Source organism: Sinocyclocheilus grahami, unplaced genomic scaffold (assembly GCF_001515645.1).
Source record: "Sinocyclocheilus grahami isolate Dianchi unplaced genomic scaffold, SAMN03320097.WGS_v1.1 scaffold864.1, whole genome shotgun sequence".
Classification (NCBI taxonomy): Eukaryota; Metazoa; Chordata; class Actinopteri; order Cypriniformes; family Cyprinidae; genus Sinocyclocheilus; species Sinocyclocheilus grahami.
In genome coordinates, this window is record NW_015506043.1 from 312,361 (window position 1) to 334,860 (window position 22,500).

The 22,500-nt window shown below is 36.6% G+C and overlaps 1 protein-coding gene across 5 annotated transcripts in view; it reads right to left on the minus strand.

Moving 5' to 3' along the window:
* The window catches only part of LOC107563272 (transcription factor 4), a 182,514-nt gene that overhangs the window by 66,128 nt on the left and 93,886 nt on the right, over window positions 1-22,500 (minus strand). For 4 of the 5 annotated variants that reach the window (XM_016248088.1, XM_016248090.1, XM_016248089.1 and 1 more), the window contains exons 7-8: window positions 15,486-15,615; window positions 15,032-15,081 (exon numbers count right to left, since the gene is read on the minus strand). In XM_016248088.1, the coding sequence (XP_016103574.1) occupies window positions 15,032-15,081; window positions 15,486-15,615 (180 nt within the window). Of the gene's footprint in view, window positions 1-15,031; window positions 15,082-15,485; window positions 15,616-16,627; window positions 16,703-22,500 lie in introns of those variants that run through there. The other variant, XM_016248092.1, reaches the window with a different exon arrangement.

Genomic DNA, 22,500 nt, shown 5'->3' on the forward strand with positions numbered 1-22,500 from the left:
TATATGTGTGTGTGTGTATATATATATATATACACACACACACACACACACACAATAAAGGTTTTTACTCATATATATATATATACATATGAGTAAAGATATATAAAGAATGTAATTATAAATGTTTTATCTTTTAGATTTAACTACATTAAAAACATAACCACAAAACAGATAAATAATACCTAATTAGTACCTAATTATTCTCAATCGATATATAATAATTAGTGTTGTTTTGTAAAAATGCAAGCTTTTTTTGTTGGTAAAACCAATTACGCTAAACAAAAATGTAACTAAAGAAAAAAAAGAATCCAAACTAATATTTTGAAACAGTTTAGATCAATTGTAACCAAGTTTAGATAAAAATGTAACCAACTGGTTATTTCAAAAACAGGGAAGCATTCTTTCAGTTCCAAATGACTAATATATTCCAGCATGAATGTCAGAACTCCACGTTCCGGTGTTTTAAAGAGTGAAATCCCGGCGTGAGAGTCTCGCTGAGCTAATTAAACTGAAGGAATATTCACACGGAGTCTTAGCATAACAATGGCGCGCGGCCTGCGCTGTTTAAGTGCAGCTCGTGTGTGAAGAGGCCTTTTGTTTTTTTGTGCAGTTCTTTTGTGGATTCATTAGTCGACCCGACATCCTCCTCCTGCTCGACACCAAAACCTCGAGAACCGGGTCGCCGTCGAACGCGGTGCGCTACACACACACACACACGGGCGGAAAACGGCGGACGGATGGACGGCTGTGTCAGAGGATCTAAAGATGTTGTCCTGCAATTTTTTTAACTGTTAAAATAGCAGAATAAACAATCACAGCAAGATGCCTGGCAGCAGATCAAGACGGGCACAAAGCTGCAACCCAGACACACACACACACACACACACACACACACCCTGTGTTTATTAAAGAGGGCACAGGGATGCCAGGCCGCGTTAGGACACACACAGACACACACACACACACACACACAGGCCTTCGCATTTGGTCTGAGGGCGGGAAAGTCCAACTTATCACCACCCAACATTTTTTCCCGATGGCGGGAATGCAGGCATTTAGAAAAATATAGTTTTGTTTAATGTGCATAATATTCACATAGATGCCACTAAATATGCTCATATGGTACTAAAACTACACATATTAAAGTTAAAGAATCTGCTTTACATGAAAACACAAGTGCACACGCAAAAAGAACGTAAAGACTTGAAAAGGCCAAAGATCAACCTGTAAAACACTCACAAAAAAATGCATTTGCTGCACTGAACTATAAAGTTCCTGTTGCTCACGTTGCAAAAAAAATTATTTCTTAATCAGTGTTTTTGTTTTGCTTTCCATTACAACACACTAAAATGAAAATGCATTTACTTGACATGCAAAATAACTTCAGATGTTAATAAAAAATGACTTTGGTTGGGAGAAACAGAGAGAAAACAGGCCTTCAATGACCCGACGGCCTGGATTCAAACGACCTGAAATCGAGATGCGCTGACTGTCACGTTACGATAAATAACATCTGCGACGTGTAAATACTTCTCTGTCTGTCTCAAGGCCGCTCTTGACGTCTCTCAGGACCGAACTTCTAAAATGAGCAGCACACGTTTCTCACACCTTTAATTATTTTACAGATCGCAGTTTAACACAAGCTCTCAAACACATGCCGATCTGGGCAGGCCGTTCTTTTTTCCCGCAGGAAACTTTCAGCATTTTCCCCCGTTTCTTCACACACTTCAGCTGCGTTCATCAGAGCTCCAACTGTCTCCATTTAAACCAAATCTTATATCAATTATCAAACGCTTTGGCTTAAAGCAACATTTCTTATCACACACACATTTTCCCCATCTCTTCCCAGTTCAAAGCAGATCTCTCACACACACACACACACACACACACACACACACACACACACACTAGTTGTTCAGGTTATTGTTACATTTTTCATGAAATGTATGTTTTATTGATGAAATTGATTGAAAGGTTTGAGTGTCATACCTCTCCTCTTTGAAATTCTTTGCAGTCATTGGCTGTTAACTTTTAAACTGTTGCCATAACTACTTGTTATTGTTACATTTTTTCATGAAATTTGTTTTATTGATGAAATTGATTGAAATTGATGATTTAATGTAATTCAAATTGATGTTTCAATGTAATTTAAATACAATGTTACACTGTTAGATTATAAAATTAAATATAATTAAATGTGTTTTATCAGAAATGTCTTTATTTCACTTTGCAGTTTGACTGGCCCATTTTTGCTGATCAGCCAGCCCATTTTACCTGAACACCGCTAATCAGAGGTGAATGACAGTCGACTCTCCATCAGATGTCATCCGCATGCGTCTGTACTCACCGCTTTGCCATTATAGTAGTACATGAATGATCCGCCGCTCACCCCCGGGATGGTGTACGCACAATACATGCTTCTGTTCCTCTAGTGTGTGTGTGTATGTTTTATCCTCTACAGACGCTCTCTAACAACTTTGTGTTCAAACTCGCTGTCCCCCTTTTTTCACAACAATTCCTGCAGTTGCATTTTCCCATATGGCCGGCCTGAGCATGCTGAATATGCAAACGAGCGAGGAGCATTCCTGACGTAGGCCGGTGGGAGGGGAGACTGGGTTGGGGGCGTGGTATGTATGAGCAGAAGCCCCTCCCTCTCTCTCTCTCTCTCTCTCTCTCTTTAAACTCAACATCTCACTCCAACACACACACACACACACACACACACACACACACACACACACACACACACACATACTCTCTCTCTCTCTTTTTCCTTTCCATGGTAAATCTGGAACTGATCCTGCTCTGAGCTTGTCGGCTTCTCTGAAAGGGACTGAATATGTGTGTGTGTGTGTGTGTGTGTGTGTGTGTGTGTGTGTTTTATCCTGTTCAGACGCTCTCAAACAACTTTGTGTTCAAACTCGCTGTCCCCCTTTTTTCACAACAATTCCTGCAGTTGCATTTTCCCATATGGCCGGCCTGAGCATGCTGAATATGCAAACGAGCGAGGAGCATTCCTGACGTAGGCCGGTGGGAGGGGAGACTGGGTTGGGGGCGTGGTATGTATGAGCAGAAGCCCCTCCCTCTCTCTCTCTCTCTCTCTCTCTCTTTAAACTCAACATCTCACTCCAACACACACACACACACACACACACACACACACACACACACACACACACACACACATACTCTCTCTCTCTCTTTTTCCTTTCCATGGTAAATCTGGAACTGCTCCTGCTCTGAGCTTGTCGGCTTCTCTGAAAGGGTGTGTGTGTGTGTGTGTGTGTGTGTGTGTGTGTGTGTGTGTTTCGAGCATTTATTGCTGCAATCGAACTACAAGGTTCCTGTTGTTCGCACGCTTATTTAGTGCAATAAATTATTTTCTTATTCAGTTCTTTGCTGTACAAATATCTAAACATTCTTTTACAATTACCTGAGAAGCAAAATGACTAAAGATATTAATTAGTCTTTTGAAAAACGTACCAAAATGAAGTGATTTTATGCTTAAACAAGACAAATATAAAATAAATAACAAAAGAAAACAAATAACTCAATCTAAAACAAATAAATTCATACATTAATAAAGATAAATCTAAAATAAATACATAAATACATCTTTTTTTATTTTAAAGACATTAATTAGTCAGTATCAAAATGAAGTGAGTTTATGCTTAAAACAAGACAAATATCTGTCAGTGGGGTCAGAAAAATAAACAATTCAAAAGGAAAACATGATTTTTTTTCTTGTTTTCAGCAAACACTTAAAAAAAGACTTTTTGAAATCATTTTGCTTCTCAAGTAAATGTATCTTGATTTTAGAATGTTTAGATATCTGTACTGTAAATTGCTGAGTAAGAAAACTAAAACTAAAACAACATATTCAAATAAGCACAGACTCACTCAAACCCTAATAGAGAATGAAGGATTTACTATAGTAAAGCACACACTCATGCAGCCTGAGGGACAGTGAAGTGACAGTAAAGTCCATTATAGAGAAGAACACAAACGCCATTAATAAACTCTGTGTGTATGTGTGCGTCTGTCTCTCTCTCTCTCTCTTGCTTTAATTTGATTAAAAGGCGAGTTGCAGGGAGGGATTCATACGTGCACATCTAATAACTCCACCATCTGTCCTCAACGCTGGCACCACACCAGAACTCAGAGAGACAGACAGAGAGAGAGACAGATAGAAACATGGAGCGAGACCAGTGCTTGACAGAGAAGTGAAGTACGTTTGAAACCAAAGTGTGAATGAAACATATCAGCAAACACACTTTCTATTTTACTTTGTTATTAATAATAAAAATCTAATAATAAAAAATGGCAATTTAATATTTATATAAAATTTATTTTTTAATTGTATACTTAATTTCTTATCTATATTATTTATATATATATATATATATACATATGATTTTATACTTATATTACCTAGATAATATAGTATGTGTGCATGTGTGTATATATATATATATATGTATAAAAATTAAAAATCTGTACATTTATAACACTATTAATTAATATGTATATTTATACATACATAATACATATGTTTATTTGTGTGTTCGTGTGTATGTAATGTTACTAATGCTTAATGTTACTGATGCAACACACACACACACACACACACACACACACACACACACACACACACACACACACTGTCATGTGTGTGTGTGTGTGTGTGTGTATATGTGTGTGTGTGTGTGTGTGTGTGTGTATGTGTGTACAGTAAGTGGTTTTAACACACGTGGACGAAGCCACGCTGCCAGAGAACGGCTGAACCGCTGGGATCAGATCCCTAATGAAACTAAATCATTTGCATATGCTGAGTGCCGCTGCTATTCCCAGAATAAACTTCAATAATTCAGCAGCACTGCTTTCCTAGCCGATCCTCCGTCCTCAGCGCTCGTCTGTGTTCAGGCCTTTGTGTTGCTGTAAGTGTTGTTGCTGTTGTTTGCTGTGGAGGGGCTTTGGAGGGGGTCGACCCTCTCTCTCTCTCTCTCTCTCTCTCGCGCCCAGCGCTGACTTGCCCATCCCGTGGGATTAGAGTAAACAGTACTTGGATTATAAGCACACATTTCATTCCGATTTCATGCTTGGAGGATTTTATGCTCATTAGAAGCATGAGTTGTCAATCTCGGAGGATCCCGTTCGGATCTCTTTTTCTCTCTCGGGGAGTTCAAGGGCCCCGACTGTGCATGTGTGTTGTTGCATTAATATAGAATGTGAGTCACAGATGTGTGTTAATCATCATTATAATGTGATTCATCCAATCACAATCGAGAATTGGAAACTGTTTTATAAAATTTTTTTAATTATTTAAAGGTTATGTTCTATATTTCTTTTTTTTTTAAAGCCGAAGTCAACACATGATTCATGTTCCATCATGTTAAAAAGCAGAAATCAGAAGACAAACCTCAGGAAAATCTGAAAAGGCCTAAATGAAGTTGATTTTCATGACAAACATATAAAATAAAAAAACATTTCAGTGGTATTGAGATTCATAGGATAAAAATATGATTATAAAACAGTTTCAACTCAATTTAATTGGGCTGATTTATGACAATAAAATGTTGATAAACACCTGTAAACGCACATTAATAATCAGATTTTTAAGAAATATATCTGTGAAACTTCTCAGGAATAAAATTTTTGTCATTTCACAAAACATAAAAAAATATGTGAAACTGAAGCTTTTAAAATGTCATTTTTGGGGCTTAAATGCCTTCATTCACATCCACATTCACTATATGGAAACGAGGATACAACTATGATTATAAAACAGAGTTTCAACTCTATAAATTCCAAATGAATGATTTCTGATCATAAAATGCAGATAAAACACCTGTAAGTGCATATTAATAATCAGATTTTTAAGAAGTACATCCATGAAACTTTCAGGAATAAAAAAAAAAAGTCTTTTAACAAAACGTTTTTTAAAAGAAAATCCTGTTAATATGATGCTTTTTTTTTGTCATTTGATCTTTGATCTTAAATACCTCCATTCACATCCATTAAAATATTTCACTATATTCTAAATCATGGGAAGTCATATGATAATTTTGTCTGAGAAACAGACTTCACAAAACCTGACATATAGTGCATGAGTCAAATGGACTAATTTTATGGCACTTTTTTGGTCATTTTTGAAGCTCAAATATGCCTCCATTCACATCCACTTTATAAAACTGAGAGTTTTATAAAACTGAATTCATTCTGATTATAAAATGCAGATGAACACGCACCTGTAAACGCACATTAAGAATCAGATTTTTAAGAAATATACCTGGGAAACTTCTCAGGAACTAAAACTGACATTATACAAAACAAAATCCTGTGAATTTGATCAGAAACAGTCATATCATATCATCTGCTTTCACGGATGTGCAGTTTGATTCTTTCTGCTGTTTCCAGCCAAATATTTCCTGACAGGAGCACACACACACACACACACGCACACGCACGCACAATTTCAGCCAATTAACAGGCACATCATCACCTTAAAATCAATTATGACATTTCTATGAGCGATATCAGCTCTAATTCTGTTCCGCATATAAATACATGTGCAGTAACGGACAGTGATTTGGCAGAGATGTGTAGAGAACATTCCACATCAGTTCTGAAGCTGGAGCTGAGATCACGATCACACACACACACACACACACACACACACACACACACACAGGAAACTGACTTCATTTCCTCTGTGCATTGCTCAATGGAAAACACACAGTCCACTGGACCTGGTTCATATAATTCTCTCCTGGATCTCATCTGAGTTTTAACGCACGCACGCACGCACACACACACACACACACACACACACACACACACACACACACACAGTATGTTTATTTGTATCATTGTTTATTTCTATCTGCATGTGTGTTGTTGCATTAATATAGAATGTGAGTCACAGATGTGTGTTAATCATCATTATAATGTGATTCATCCAATCACAATTGAGAATTGGAAACTGTTTTATAAAAATTGTTTAATTATTTAAAGGTTATGTTCTATATTTCTTTTTTTTTTAAAGCCGAAGTCAACACATGATTCATGTTCCATCATGTTAAAAAGCAGAAATCAGAAGACAAACCTCAGGAAAATCTGAAAAGGCCTAAATGAAGTTGATTTTCATGACAAACATATAAAATAAAAAAACATTTCAGTGGTATTGAGATTCATAGGATAAAAATATGATTATAAAACAGTTTCAACTCAATTTAATTGGGCTGATTTATGACAATAAAATGTTGATAAACACCTGTAAACGCACATTAATAATCAGATTTTTAAGAAATATATCTGTGAAACTTCTCAGGAATAAAATTTTTGTCATTTCACAAAACATAAAAAAATATGTGAAACTGAAGCTTTTAAAATGTCATTTTTGGGGCTTAAATGCCTTCATTCACATCCACATTCACTATATGGAAACGAGGATACAACTATGATTATAAAACAGAGTTTCAACTCTATAAATTCCAAATGAATGATTTCTGATCATAAAATGCAGATAAAACACCTGTAAGTGCATATTAATAATCAGATTTTTAAGAAGTACATCCATGAAACTTTCAGGAATAAAAAAAAAAAGTCTTTTAACAAAACGTTTTTTAAAAGAAAATCCTGTTAATATGATGCTTTTTTTTTGTCATTTGATCTTTGATCTTAAATACCTCCATTCACATCCATTAAAATATTTCACTATATTCTAAATCATGGGAAGTCATATGATAATTTTGTCTGAGAAACAGACTTCACAAAACCTGACATATAGTGCATGAGTCAAATGGACTAATTTTATGGCACTTTTTTGGTCATTTTTGAAGCTCAAATATGCCTCCATTCACATCCACTTTATAAAACTGAGAGTTTTATAAAACTGAATTCATTCTGATTATAAAATGCAGATGAACACGCACCTGTAAACGCACATTAAGAATCAGATTTTTAAGAAATATACCTGGGAAACTTCTCAGGAACTAAAACTGACATTATACAAAACAAAATCCTGTGAATTTGATCAGAAACAGTCATATCATATCATCTGCTTTCACGGATGTGCAGTTTGATTCTTTCTGCTGTTTCCAGCCAAATATTTCCTGACAGGAATGTTGGGAACGTCTGAGAAAGAGAGAGAGAGACGGGCTTTATCTGAGCCGACGGCACCAAACAAAAGTTCTCTGTAAACAGCGCAAACAAACAGGGCCGGACCATCGAGCGCCGCTCAAGACATCAGCATGAAATAGACGCCGCGGAGGTAAAGAGAGAAACAGATGCTGTGCTGGAGGAGAGGATGGAGAGGAAAAACCGAGGACGAGAATGTGGAAAGAATTTGATGACAGACAGAGGAAAATGTTATTGCTCAGATGTTTCTCTTTCAAAGCTCACAGACTCTAGTTACAACATTCTCAAATTTCTGAGAAATAAAAACAAATGAGACAAAGTTCATATCGAAATCTAACTACATTACCTTTCTGCTCTTAAGTTGAAAATACAGATAGAAGAGAGCTTACGAACAAAACACAAGTATAGAATATATCTAATATATCTAGCCAAGAACAAAAAAAATTGGAATCTTTAGGCAAAGTTATTAGAATAAGCAAATAAAAAAAACTAATATTTATGCAAGTTAAAAATATTAGAATATTCATGCAAATAAAAAAATATTTTACAGTTATAATGCAAGTAAAAAATTAGAATATTTATGCAAGTAAAACAATATAATAATCATGTCAAGTAAAAAAAAAAAAAATACAAATGCAAATAAAAATATTAGAATATTCATGTCAAGTAAAAAAATATGCATGCAAGTAAAAAAAATAGGAAAATCATGTCAAGTTAAAAAATATCAATGCAAATAAAATTAATACAATACTTATGTCAAGTAAAAAATCTTATAATAAAAATGTATGTGCAAATAATGCAATAATAATGCAAATAAAAATCAAATATCCATGCAAGTAACATATTCTCTGACTTTTACAAATGCAAACTTGATATGTGATATCTTGCAAATCTGAGAACATTTTAAGAAAAGCAAAACGAGAATGGTGTGTTGTTGTGTTACGTTGGAGAAAATTGTGAATATTTTTCTCCGTTAAAGATCTCAAGAGAAGAAATCCAGCTGCCTGTGACTGCCGTTAAAATCACTGCGCCTCAAAAAACAAAACTCTATTTATAGACGACACAGAAGCCTTTCAGAAACACGTTGCTGGTCTTTTTCCTCACCAAACGAAGGGACGCGGGGACGTGGCTCCGATATGTTCACGTCTTGGTTTTTTGGCAGGACTGAATGAAATCTGACCGTTTATTTCATACGGAGGATTTTTCTCCGCTGGGCCGCAGCCAGACACACGCAGCTGTTTCTGTTATTTCTTTCCACTCGCTTAAAAAAAAGAACCAAAAAAAACCCACCATGAGATCATTTACTGCTACATTCTTCTCTGCTTCTCTTTCCTGGACGGGCTGACAGGTGAATCGGGCTCAGAATACGACTTACTGCTGTTTATTTACACATTTACACGACCACTCATATATTTCCCTGAAACGCGACGACTCTGAAACACACAATAACTCATATATACACTCTTAAAGGGACAGTTCAGCTGAAAACGATTATTCTGTCATCATTTATTCACCCTCAGTGTTGTTCCAAAACTATATGACTTTCTTTTGCATGTGGAGCACAAAAGAAGAAATTTAGCAGAACGTGCACGCTGCTCTTTTCCATACAGTGAAAGTGCATGTGAATGGAGGCATCTGAGCTCCAAAAATGACAAAAAAGCACCATAAAATCATTATAACAGTTGTCCATTTTATACGATAATTATGATGCAATTGTCATTTTTGGATCTCCATATTCACATCCATATTCACTATATGTGAAATACATGATATTTTACTATATATGAAGTCATATAATAATTTTGTCAGACTTCAGCAGATTTGGAATATCGTGCATGAGTTAAATGAACGACTGTTATGATGCTTTTGTGACATTTTTAGAGCTCACATGCCTTATTTCACATCCTTATTCACTATATGAAAAATATATTTCCCTATATTCTAAATCATTTGATAGTTTTGTCTGAGAAACAGACTTAGAACATAGTGCATGAGAAATATGGAATATGATAATGCTACTTTTTTTTTTGCCATGTTTGGAGCTTAAATGCTTCCATTTATATCCACACTTATAATATGGAAAATGCATTAAATTTGACTATGTTCCAAGTCATCAGAAGCCGTATGATAATTTTCCCTGAGGAACAGACTTGCAATATAGTGCATGAGTTAAAATGGACCGATTTCATGGTGCTTATTGTCATTTTTGGAGCTCAAATGCCTCTATTCACATCCATATTCTCTATATGGAAAAGAGCAGCGTGCACATTCTCTTAAATATCTCCTTTTGTGTTCTACAGAAGAAAGTAAGTCATACATTAAATGGACTATGATTTTATGGCGCGCTTTTTGGTCATTTTTGGAGCTCAGATGCCTCCTTTCACATCCATAGTCACTATATGGAAAAGAGCAGCGTTCACATTCTGCTAAATATCTCCTTTTGTGTTCTACAAAAGAAAGAAGGTCATACGGGTTTGAGGGTTAGTTAATGATGACAGAATGTTCATTTTTATCTGAATTATTCCTTTAAAAGTCTCAAACACTAATTAAACTTACGAGATCATGCTGAAATTAGCCATTTCCCCTTTTTAAATTCTTTATGATCATGAAACAGGCTTCATCTGTGTCGGTGGAACATAGCTGCAGGAAACTAGCAAATGACACTCGATTGTTCGCTAATATTTCACAAATCTGCACACAGGAAATCAAGCACATGTTCATTAAGATGTAGTCCAAAACAGAGAGGTTCTGCAGGGTTCACACACACACACACACACACATACACTCCAACAAAAACGCTGTCGACAGCTGGTGCGGGAGGCTGTTTCTTTCTTTCGCTGAGTTTTGGGCCGCGGCCAAAGTCTTACCTCCGTCTGCACGCTGCTCCGTCCGCTACCTGTCACTCAACCCGTCGCCATGGAGACCCACCTGACCCCCCCCTTCCCTCCACCCCAGTCACTCTTGTTCTTATCGTTGCCTTCAGCAAGAGCATCAGAATCAGAAACGCAGCTTCATTCGTGTTTTGGTAGCTGATGTTAGCATTGTTGTAATTTTTTTGTGTGTTTTGTTGATGTCCAGTGACACTACAGTCACAAATCCCTCACATTAATCTGTATTTTTCAATGTGAATGGATTACATTAAATCTGACATATTCAATTAAGATCACAAAACCTGTCAAGAACATGCCCAGGCTGTATTTCACCTCAAAAGAAATAAACAAGAAATAAATTTAATTTAGCTCAAAAAAAGAAGTCGTCTCTTAAAATACTCTTTATTTTCTCCATGCACAGTTACTACTACTACTAATAAAATAATTTCTCACTTTACTATTTTATTATTTTTTTAATTGTAACAACCAAGCACATTTTAATTCTCATTACTGAAATGCACAAAAACAAGATATTAACAGATTTACACAATACCCGAATTATAAAGCATTTATAGATCATGGTAGCATTTTTGTTCTGCCTTTAATTTATGCTTATTTAAATACAAAAATCATTGTAGTACAGTAATGACAATCAAATGATAGTCTTGATTGAAAATAGTGAGAGTTTTTAAAAACGGAAAAAGAAAGCATTCATTCTTGAAAAGGAAAACATTTAATGGTCATGAAAATAATAAAAAATTTGTGCAAATGTGCAAATATTTCTCAAATGTTGTGACACTTGCTTTTAACAATGACAATAAAGTTAATGCATAGATTTAAGACTGGAGCTCTTCTTATTTTGAATATAATAATACAAAATATGGCATCATATCAAATGATATAATGAAATCGGTTTGATAATGTTATGAAGAACATATCAGGGTAGCGGGTTTAACCTGTTCATTTAAAACATCGCATGCACAAACTCACTGCGTCTGAATGAAGTTCACACACACACACACACACACACACACACACACAAACATTGTCTGTAGATGTCATTGTGGGGCATATGCTCTCTCATGGTGGCAGAAACCACAAGAGCACAATTAAAAAACACTAAAGTGTGTTTACTGCCATAAACCTGTGCTGTTCTGGCTTATTAAAACACACAGACAGACAATTCATCTTTATAAAACAACAACATCACCACAAACACTCGAACATCCGTCCATAACACTCTACATTCCCTCTCAGCACACGTGAAACACTCTGTCCGGTGCAAATCAGCAGACAGGAATAATCACACCCAAAACTGCACAGAGCATCTTCAAATCAGACTCAATATTTAAAGAAAGCTACAGTAAATTAAGAAACAAAAGGAGCATCAGTCAGACGGGCCCTAAACTCACGCCGCAGTGCCGTTTACAGCCTGAAGGGGGAGGAAAAGCTCAGGAAATGGATCCGTGCCGGAGAGATCACGTCCCAACTGAGCATTCTGCTAGACCAAACTTAATTTAATTAACGCTGTATACTTTAAACAATCCGATGTGAGCGCAGACGAGCAGAAACGGCAGAACGTTCTGATACAGAAACATCTGAGCGGATGAAATGCAATGACAAACACAATCAGACGGAGTTAAAATCATGGGAAACCATGCCAAACATCATTTTTCTCGTGTTGGGAATACATGAAGAAAGAAAATTTTGTACAGTTACATGCATTTAAAAAACAACAACATCATAAAATAAAATAAAAATCAATTATTTATGTAGCAATAACACCATCCTTTCACAGTTCTTTCACATATGATTTAGTGAAATCAGAAACAGCTGTGATGTTAATACACAGAAATCATCATTTCTAAAATGTCATATTGTTCTGATGAACAGAGCTGCATTTTCTCCTTCAGCACGTTTATTTTTACTCTAAAGCTTCTGGTCTCTTACTGAACAAACTGAGCCACAAAAGCACACCGAACGGATCGGACAAACTGAGAAGCACACGGGGAACCACAAACCCAATAAAAGCAACTCAACAGCCGTCTGCTCAACATGAACAAAGATCCTGTGCATTACATTTACTCAGCACACATGAGTGAAAATCCTTCAGAAATATTTCTATTATCATGCATAAGTGTAACCAAAAACACCACAGAGCTGCTTTAGCACATTTATTATCTGAAAACTGAAGCAATACATGTTATTATATAAAGATATAATACAACAGATATAATTAGCTAAATTTAGAGTATAAATATTAAATGTTTGTATGTTTGCCAAACCACTTCTCTATATACAAAAAAAGAAAAAAAGAAAGAAACTATTTTGTGCAATTTTAAATAAAGGGAACAGATTTCTAAATGGATTTCATAAAATATGATTTGCTCTAAATTAATAATGTGTGCAGTTAAATTAGTAAACAGTAATTCCACTGACTGCTGAGAAAATGTTAAAATGTCTCAAATGTTTGTCGACATGAAATCAGTATAAACTCAATAAATAAATACAATACCGCCATCAGATATAATTTATTATGAGCAAACAGTACTATCATTATAAAATAATTATTTATTATTTAATAGTAATAATAATTAATTGTAAATAATGATTAATTGTATAATTTTTTATTTACAATTAATCATTATTATTTATTGTAAATAATAAATAATTATCATATGATGTAAATAAGTATAATTATTATTAAAATATTACAGATATTAAATATGTAATAGTTTGTAAAATTAAAATTAATTTTTTATAATAATTATACATTTTAATAATGATAATAATATTATTACTGATAAATATAATAAATGAACTGGTCTCTAAAACTAAAACACACACACACACACAGAGTCTATCTCTCTCTCTCACACACACACACACACTCTCTCACTCACACACACACTCACTCTCTCACACACTCACACACTCACTCACTCACTCTCACACACGCACTCACACACACACACTCACTCTCTCACACACTCACACACTCACTCACTCACTCTCACACACGCACTCACACACACACACTCACTCTCTCACACACTCACACACTCACTCACTCACTCTCACACACGCACTCACACACACACACTCACTCTCTCACACACTCACACACTCACTCACTCACTCTCACACACGCACTCACACACACACACTCACTCTCTCACACACTCACACACTCACTCACTCACTCTCACACACGCACTCACACACACACACTCACTCTCTCACACACTCACACACTCACTCACTCACTCTCACACACGCACTCACACACACACACTCACTCTCTCACACACTCACACACTCACTCACTCACTCTCACACACGCACTCACACACACACACTCACTCTCTCACACACTCACACACTCACTCACTCACTCTCACACACGCACTCACACACACACACTCACTCTCTCACACACTCACACACTCACTCACTCACTCTCACACACACACACACACACACACACACACACACAGAGTAAGCGTGTCTAATGGTATTCGTATCTGAACATCCAAAGCAGCTCAAACACAGGCGTGTGTCGGTGCCGTATGTGGCATTAATGAGTCACACGAGGGTGAAAGTATTTCCCGTGTCAGAAACACCTGTGCTGGAATAACTCCACACACACGTCAGACCTGCGATCACCTTCACAGAGACGAGCCTCTGGCTGTGTTTAAAAAGCGTCCCATCAGGACTCCATTATGCCGCGGCTCTTTCTGTCTTGCCTCTTAAAGAACTACAGCACAATACCGTCAGGACGTCCCGCGGGGACATTCCAGCGTTGTTAGTGGTGCATTAAACGGCCCATCCACCACAACCGGGCCTCACGCGACACACAATACACACTCACACGCTATTGTACGCGAGCACGGCCTCGCTGCCTTTTGACTGGAGAGCTAAAGTCAGACTTTAACATGCAACTGACAGAAACGTTTCAATGTTTCAACATCAAGCTCAGGTGAAAAATGTTCATCGCATGCATGTATTAAACACTGACTTACTGATGAGGGCAATCCGGGAGGAACTTTCCGAACCTTTTTCGTCTGGACTTCTAGAAAAAACAAAGACGGGAGAGATATTTAACATGATTGATGATAAAAGTTGCCTTTAAATGCAACAAAACAATGAAACAGTTCAGTATGTGACAGACAGTCGTGTGCGTTTCTGACAGAAATAAAAGCGTGTGTGATTTGCCCTGAAGGTTGGCACCTCAAGGCTCGAGGGTTGATGCATTGTTAGAAACACAAATAAAGGTCTTTGAATGCATAAAAAGAGAGAAAAAAAATAATAATCACTGCAAGCTCTTTTTGACAGAAGAGATTAAAAAATAACAAATGAAAACGTGTTCTTTAAGATCCTGACATTGTGAAACAAATGCAAGAACTTTAAGAATAAAGCAGGTTTTTACAATGAATTAAGCAGTTGATGATGATGATGGTGGTGATGAAGGCTCACCCATGGAGTCGCTGTGAAGGGCTCGTCGCCGCGGGTTTCCTGCGTAATGCTGGTAATACTGGGAGCCCAGTTTGGTGGGAGACACCGTCTCCGGACTGACCATCCCCACCTCGCCTCCCATGAGACTCGACTGGACACAAACACCAGCAGACAGACACATTAGAGACATTCGATTAGGTTAAAACGATTCAATTAACAAAGAAAGACGCCACACATTCCTGAAGTTAAACACAAGCAGAGAAAGACGTCAGAGAAAACATCAGAGCGCTTCTAACGTTTTCAAGACATCAGCTGCAGTGTTTGACAAAGAAACACAAAATATAGAATTACACAGATATTAAATCAATAAATGTTTTAAAATACAATGAAATTCTGCAGCCAGATTAAATTCTGCACAACTAAAAACAACACTGGCAGAAGTTTACAGATGCTTGAAATGTCAATTTTATGCTAAAAAGTAATGCAATGTTGTATTAAGGTACAACATATATAATTAATAAATAAATAAAAAGGGTTTTAAGATTATAAAAGTTGACATTTACCTCCATAATTAAAGCCACAATTTCATAAAAAATGACAGAAATATACAAACACATGCTTGGAATGTCATAACTTTTGCTAAAAAAGTGATGCAATATATTAAAGCACACAATATTTAAAAAAAGTCAAAATGCCTTTAATTAGGATTATAAAAGTTCTAACATTTAAAAGACATTCGACCTTCATAATTTGATCCAAAAAAGACAGAAATAAACAAACAGATGCTTGAAATGTCAATTTTGTGCTAAAAAGTGATGCAATGTTGTATAAAAGCAGATAATATTTTTTTAAAAATCTAAAAGTTATGACATTTGAAAGACAATTTAACCTTCATAATTTCATAATGAATAATGACAGAAAAATACAAACACATGCTTGGAATGTCGGAATTTTTGCTAAAAAAAAAAAAAACTGATGCAATGTTCTATTAGAGTACACCATATTTAATTCTTTCTAAAAGATTCTAAAAGTTGTGACAATTAAAAGACGATTTGACCTTCATAATTAATTCAAATATGTAAATTCAGGAAGTTCAGACATCAATCCAGAATCCCTGCGAGTGTGTGTGTGACCCAGCGAAGCTCCAAAGCGAGCACACTTACCCCGCACAAACTCTTCTCATCATTACCCTGTTCTCAGTTAACACAGTTCTGCTAATCAAGCCCAGCTAACGAGAGCTCGTTCACTCATTCCAGGTCTACGGAAGAAAAGAAAGGAGGCTGAAAGGAGAGAGGCGAGCGGGTGGACGTTTGCCCCGCGTTCGGAAGTCTGATCCGGGAAAGAGTGTGAGCCCCGGGTGCGAGACGTAACGTAAACTTCCTCCCGAACTTTTTAGGGACACTCGGGGGGTAACGTCCCGGGCCGGGCTCATTAGAGGATGTGATAAAGTAGGGAGAATGTTTGCGCTGAGCTGAATTCAAATGACGGCAGCTCTCACAACAGACTTAGCGATGCTTGACTAGAGCCGCATTCACATGCAAAACAAGCTAAATAGGCCAATTACGCGGCGGCCCCTGGTCGCAGGCTTCCCCGCGGAGGAGAGCGGGGTCTGCCGCCTTTCACAGGCTAAAACAAAAGAGTCCTTGTCTTAAATAAGTCGCCCCCTCTCACAGTTAAGGAGGTTTTTTTTTTGCAGGGGGGGAGACACTAAAACAAAAGTGTCTCATTTTCCGCAGGACAGACGGTTTCTCCCAAGCGCGCCGTTACCCGGCAACTACAGGCGGAGGAAAAAAGCCCGGCCCGGTGCGATCCGCATGCCGAGTCTCATGCCCAGTTTCAGAGCCGGCTGGCACAGGTACCCAGCTGGCATCCAGAGGAAATATGAACAAAGATAAATGACACACACCTGAAGACGCCCGTGAAGGATTAATAACAGCAGGCGCATGCTTGCGTGGCCACCAAATGATGATTGCGAGAAACCGAGAAGACATTAACGTAATTGAAAAAGTGCAACAAACAAAAATACGAACAAAAGAGGAGAAAGTGTGCGAGAGAAGTGCTTCTCCTAAAATGCAATGAGATTAAAAAGAGATAAAACAGAAATGAAGTGTCATGCTTCTCATGAGGAAAAAATTAGATCTCTTTAATGTCTCAAATCTTTCTCCTTGAGCACAATGGGATCAAAAAGAGATTAAACAGAAGTTAATAGACCTTCGTCATGCTTCTCAAATGCTTCTCATGAGTAAAAGACCCCTGTAATCACTTTCAGAAGAGATCTCAACAACGTCTCACTCTAGGCTCATATGTGCAGAGATACCAACATTTGCAACCAAAAATAAAAATCCAAATTACGTACAGGCAAAAAAAAAAATCCTTATACAAATGAGATCTCTTTAACGTCTCAAATGAGATTAGAAAGAGATTGAACAGAGATGAAGTGTCTTGCAGCTCAGGTTAGACTACTGCACGAGCACATTTAGAGTTCACGCTTTCACTGCATGATTTAGTCTTTTAAAATACATTTCGAGTTCCCCCAAAACTCAAGATATTGACTTTTATATGTCTTTTATATTTGTCATCTGATATAGTTAATATAACACGAAGAGTACAGTTTTTTCTCCAAATATCAGTATGATTGCAAATGTGATATTAATTTGATAAAACAATCCAATAAACAAGTTAATATTAATCGACATTTTAGACACAAGTTCATTTTGTAAACGAAAATAGTTTCAAACAGAACTGTTTTGTGTCTCCGAGCAACTCGACAATGTTTTGTTACTGAATCAATCAGCCATTTGAATGAATCAGTTGATTGAATGACTCAATGACTCACTCATGCAGTGATTTGCCGCCACCTACTGGCGATTTTATATTTAAAGTATATTTTCCCTTTTCCTCTTTAATGGCTCAAATGTTTGCCAATGAGGTTAGAAAGAGATTAAACAGAGATAAAGTGTCTTGCAGCTCAATTAAATGTCTGAGAAAATAATCTCAGATGTGTCTCCTAGAGCTTCAGAAGAGAGCTCAACGATATCTCACACTAAGCTCATATTTGCCAAGATACCAAAGTTCACCATTATAGTATAAAAAAATCTCTTTAATGCCTCTATTGTTTCTCCTAGAATGCAAAGAGATTAAAAGGAGATTCAACAATGATGAAGTGTCTCAAATTAAGCTCATTTTGCGAATAAATTCCTTCATGCGCATCAAGAAGTCATGTGACTTTGCGCTATGGGATGGCATAAGCTGACTAACCAGCGGACCGATCTCGTTGCACAGCATCTGAAATATTGTTATATTTCTGGATAATTGCCTCCCAGAACTGTCTTACACGACTGCGTTACCAAACACCGGGCATCCACCTCTGAAAGCAATGAGCGCTATTATCGCATCACGTCTGCGTGCAAGTAATTTATTATATATGAAAATTATTATATTCAGTGGTTTCTCCTACTTTTCTTATAGGGGTGTAAATCGGATGGTTCGCCACGATTCGATACGATATCGATTCTCATACCCAGCGATACGATACTTGCCGATACCTCAAAAAATTCTACGATACGATTACGATTCGACTCGATACAAGAGTATAGCGATCGATATATCAATATTATGATATTATATATCTATTTTAAACAACCATCTACATTTTTATTAACTCACAAATGCAACCAAAATATATAACATGAGCATTTATTTGAAATTTCCATGTGCTGTACCTCAATTGGGATAATAAAGAAAATAAACAATTGGAAAAACTATTCTGGCTGCTACTATGGGCTCAGTGCTAAAATTATTTTCTACAGATATCCAAATTACAAGCAATAGCAGAAAATAAATACAAAGACACCAGTTCAATAAACAGTGCTTTTCAGGTTTTTCAGCTCAGTCTAAAATACATTTTCAGGTACGCTACTACAGAAAGGTAATAATCAAATGTAAAATAACTGCATAGTCTTCACTGTATAAATTAAATATAGATTAATCATTTTTGATGTTACAAAGGTTATTTAGTCAGGAGCAGTGAGCACTTGTATTTTTCTTTGACAGCATTAGATTTATTATTAGTTTGCTTTCACTGAATGAAGCACAAATTTAATATACTGATACACATGTCTTTTCTTTCTCAACTGTTTACGTTAAGACATATGCCTAACCGACTGTGTTTACTAGGATATTCGCCAAAACGCGTAATTGATGTAATTTTGTCTGTATTTATTCATCCATGCACAAAAAAGCGGAAGAGAGCTCAATTTAGTATTCTTTTTGACTTTTTTGGATGGAAACGGTGCTTATTCGCAAATGTTTAATGCGATATTCCAAGTTAAATTCGCAACTTTGGATGGAAATCCAGCTAAAGCTTCACTCTAAGCTCATACTTGCCAAGATATCAATCTGCAGTCAAAAGTCTCAACAGGAATATGAACATTTCTGAAATGAGATCTCTTTAATGTCTCAAATGATTCTCCAGAGATTAGAAGGAGATTAAACAGAGTGTTTTGCAGCTAGGGGTGTGCAATATATATATAGTCTACGACAGGTGTGTCAAACTCAATTCCTGGAGGCCCGGAGCCCTGCAGAGTTTAGATTCAACCCTAATTAAACACACCTGATCCAACTAATCAAGTCCTTCAGGCTTATTTGAAAACTACATGGTATGTGTGTTAGAACAAAACTCATGAGTTTGACACCCCTGGTCTACGATAATATCGTAATTGCCATTTAAAAGATATGCGATTTGACATGATCGAGTATATCGCAAAAACCAAACAAAAGCACAGCCAGAGAGTGCACGCATACACTATGAGATGTAGATTAGACTACCGCGCGAGCACATTTAGAGTTCACGCTTTCACTGCATGATTTAACCTATTAAACTACATGTAGATTTCCCCCAAAATTCAAGATAATGACTTTTATGTCTTTTATATTTATATCATCTGATATAGTTAATATCACATGAAGAGTAGTTTTTCTCCAAATATGAGTATGATTGCAAATGGGATATTGATTTCATAAAACAGTCCAATAAACAAGAAGTTAATATTAATTGAATGACGTTTTAGACAAGTTAATTGTTTCTCTATTTCGTCAATGAAAATAGTTTCAAACAGAACTGTTTTGTGTCTCTGAGCAACTCAACAATGTTTCGTTACTGAATCAATCAGCCGTTTGAATGAATCGGTTGAGTGAATGACTCACTCATGCAGTGATTTGCCGCCACCTACTGGCGATTTTATATTTAAAGTATATTTTTCTCCCCCCCCCCAAAATATCACATTGAATGTTTTGTTTTTTAAAACATCAAAACATTATTTATGCATTTGTAACTGCATTCATGTCCCGCATTGAACAGTCTGTGTAAATGCATCTAAACACCACTTCAGATGCAGCTTCTGTGCCACCTCTGCATTGCAAACACACATTTTGTTGATACTGATTTCATTTGATTGGTAACAGCCCTACAGTGTCTTACTATTTGAATATATTGATTAAATTTAAGAATTTGACACAAAAGATGATGCATAAATTTAATTAGGTTTGAAAAAATTGGCCTTATAAAGGTAAAAATGACCATAAAAGGTAAAAAAATAAATTCAAACTTATTGGAAAAGTTAATTTCTGTTACTCCTGCACTAATCACTACACAGAATATGAAGAATATCAAAAGATTTGGGAGTCAGCTGTCCATGGCAGTCCTAAACCTGTCCTAAAAAAAATTATTATCGTTATCGACAAAATTCCAGAAAATATTGAGATATCATTTTTTTGTCATTATTGCACACTCCTACTTGCAGCTCAGTTAAATGTCTGAGAAAACACGTCCAGTAATCGCAGATGTGTCTCTTAGAGCTTCAGAAGCGATCTCAACAATGTCTTGTTCTAAGCTCATATTTGCCAAGGCATTTGCAATATGAATTTCAAAAGATATTTACACAATTTGATTTCTAAATATCTATCTAAAAAAAAAATTTGAATAAAATAAAATAAAATAAATAAATAAATATTTGCCATATGAAATGATTTCAAAATCAAATTGTCTTAATATCTATCTCAATAAATAAAAAAATAAAATAGAACAAAATAAAATAAATATTTGCAATATGAATTTCAAAATCAAATTGTGTAAATATCTTTCTAAATATATATCTAAAAAATAAATAAATAAATAAAATAAATATACAGTAAATGAAATCTCAAATGTGTCTCGGGGAGAGCAATGAGATTAAATGGAGACTAAACACAAACTAAATCTCCTGCTCCTAAGATCATTCCAATGCCTCAGAAAAAGACTCAATTAAACTTATAGAGTCTCAGAAGAGATCTCAATCTAGTCATTTGCTCAACATGAACTCGTTCATTTCTCATCAAATGATCTGAGCTGAGTTTTATATCTCTAAACTCTTACCGGATGACATCTAGTGACTCGTTTGAGTCTGCTTTAATTCTCCTAATGAACTTCTTAACAAGTGTACTTCAAGAACACAGTCTCTTGAGAAATGAGAGAGCAACCTCTGAGCAATAAGGCTTTCTGGGGAGAAAGAGCGAGACAGAGAAGCACAGCAGTGAGATGGATGTTGGTCGTGTGAAAGAAGGAGTGCAGAGGGAAGCAGGGAGGCTAAAAAGAGCAGGAGGCCTGAAACAGATGAATGAGGACCCCCGCGAGCATCCATCTCCTCGGGTCGGTCCATGCTAAATGGCCCGCGGTCTGCGGGTCTGGTGGACCCACAGGGGGCCCGTTCCCCTCGGACCCGCGGCCCTCAGACGCCCATGAGATTTGGCCGCGGCAGGCCACAATAGACGAGGCCCACCCCACCGTTAAACTACAGCCAAACTCAGAGAACATCAGAAATCTCTCCTTCCCAGCGACCCAGAGAGATCAAACCTGAAGCTAATGAGTGCAGACAGCAGCACCGCGGGAGAAACCACCGCACCGTCATCAGCATCCACTTTAAAGAGCTTTTCTTACTTACATCAGATAATCTGTGTCTGTTCAGAGCAGCACAGCCATACTGCTTACATCTGCCTATAT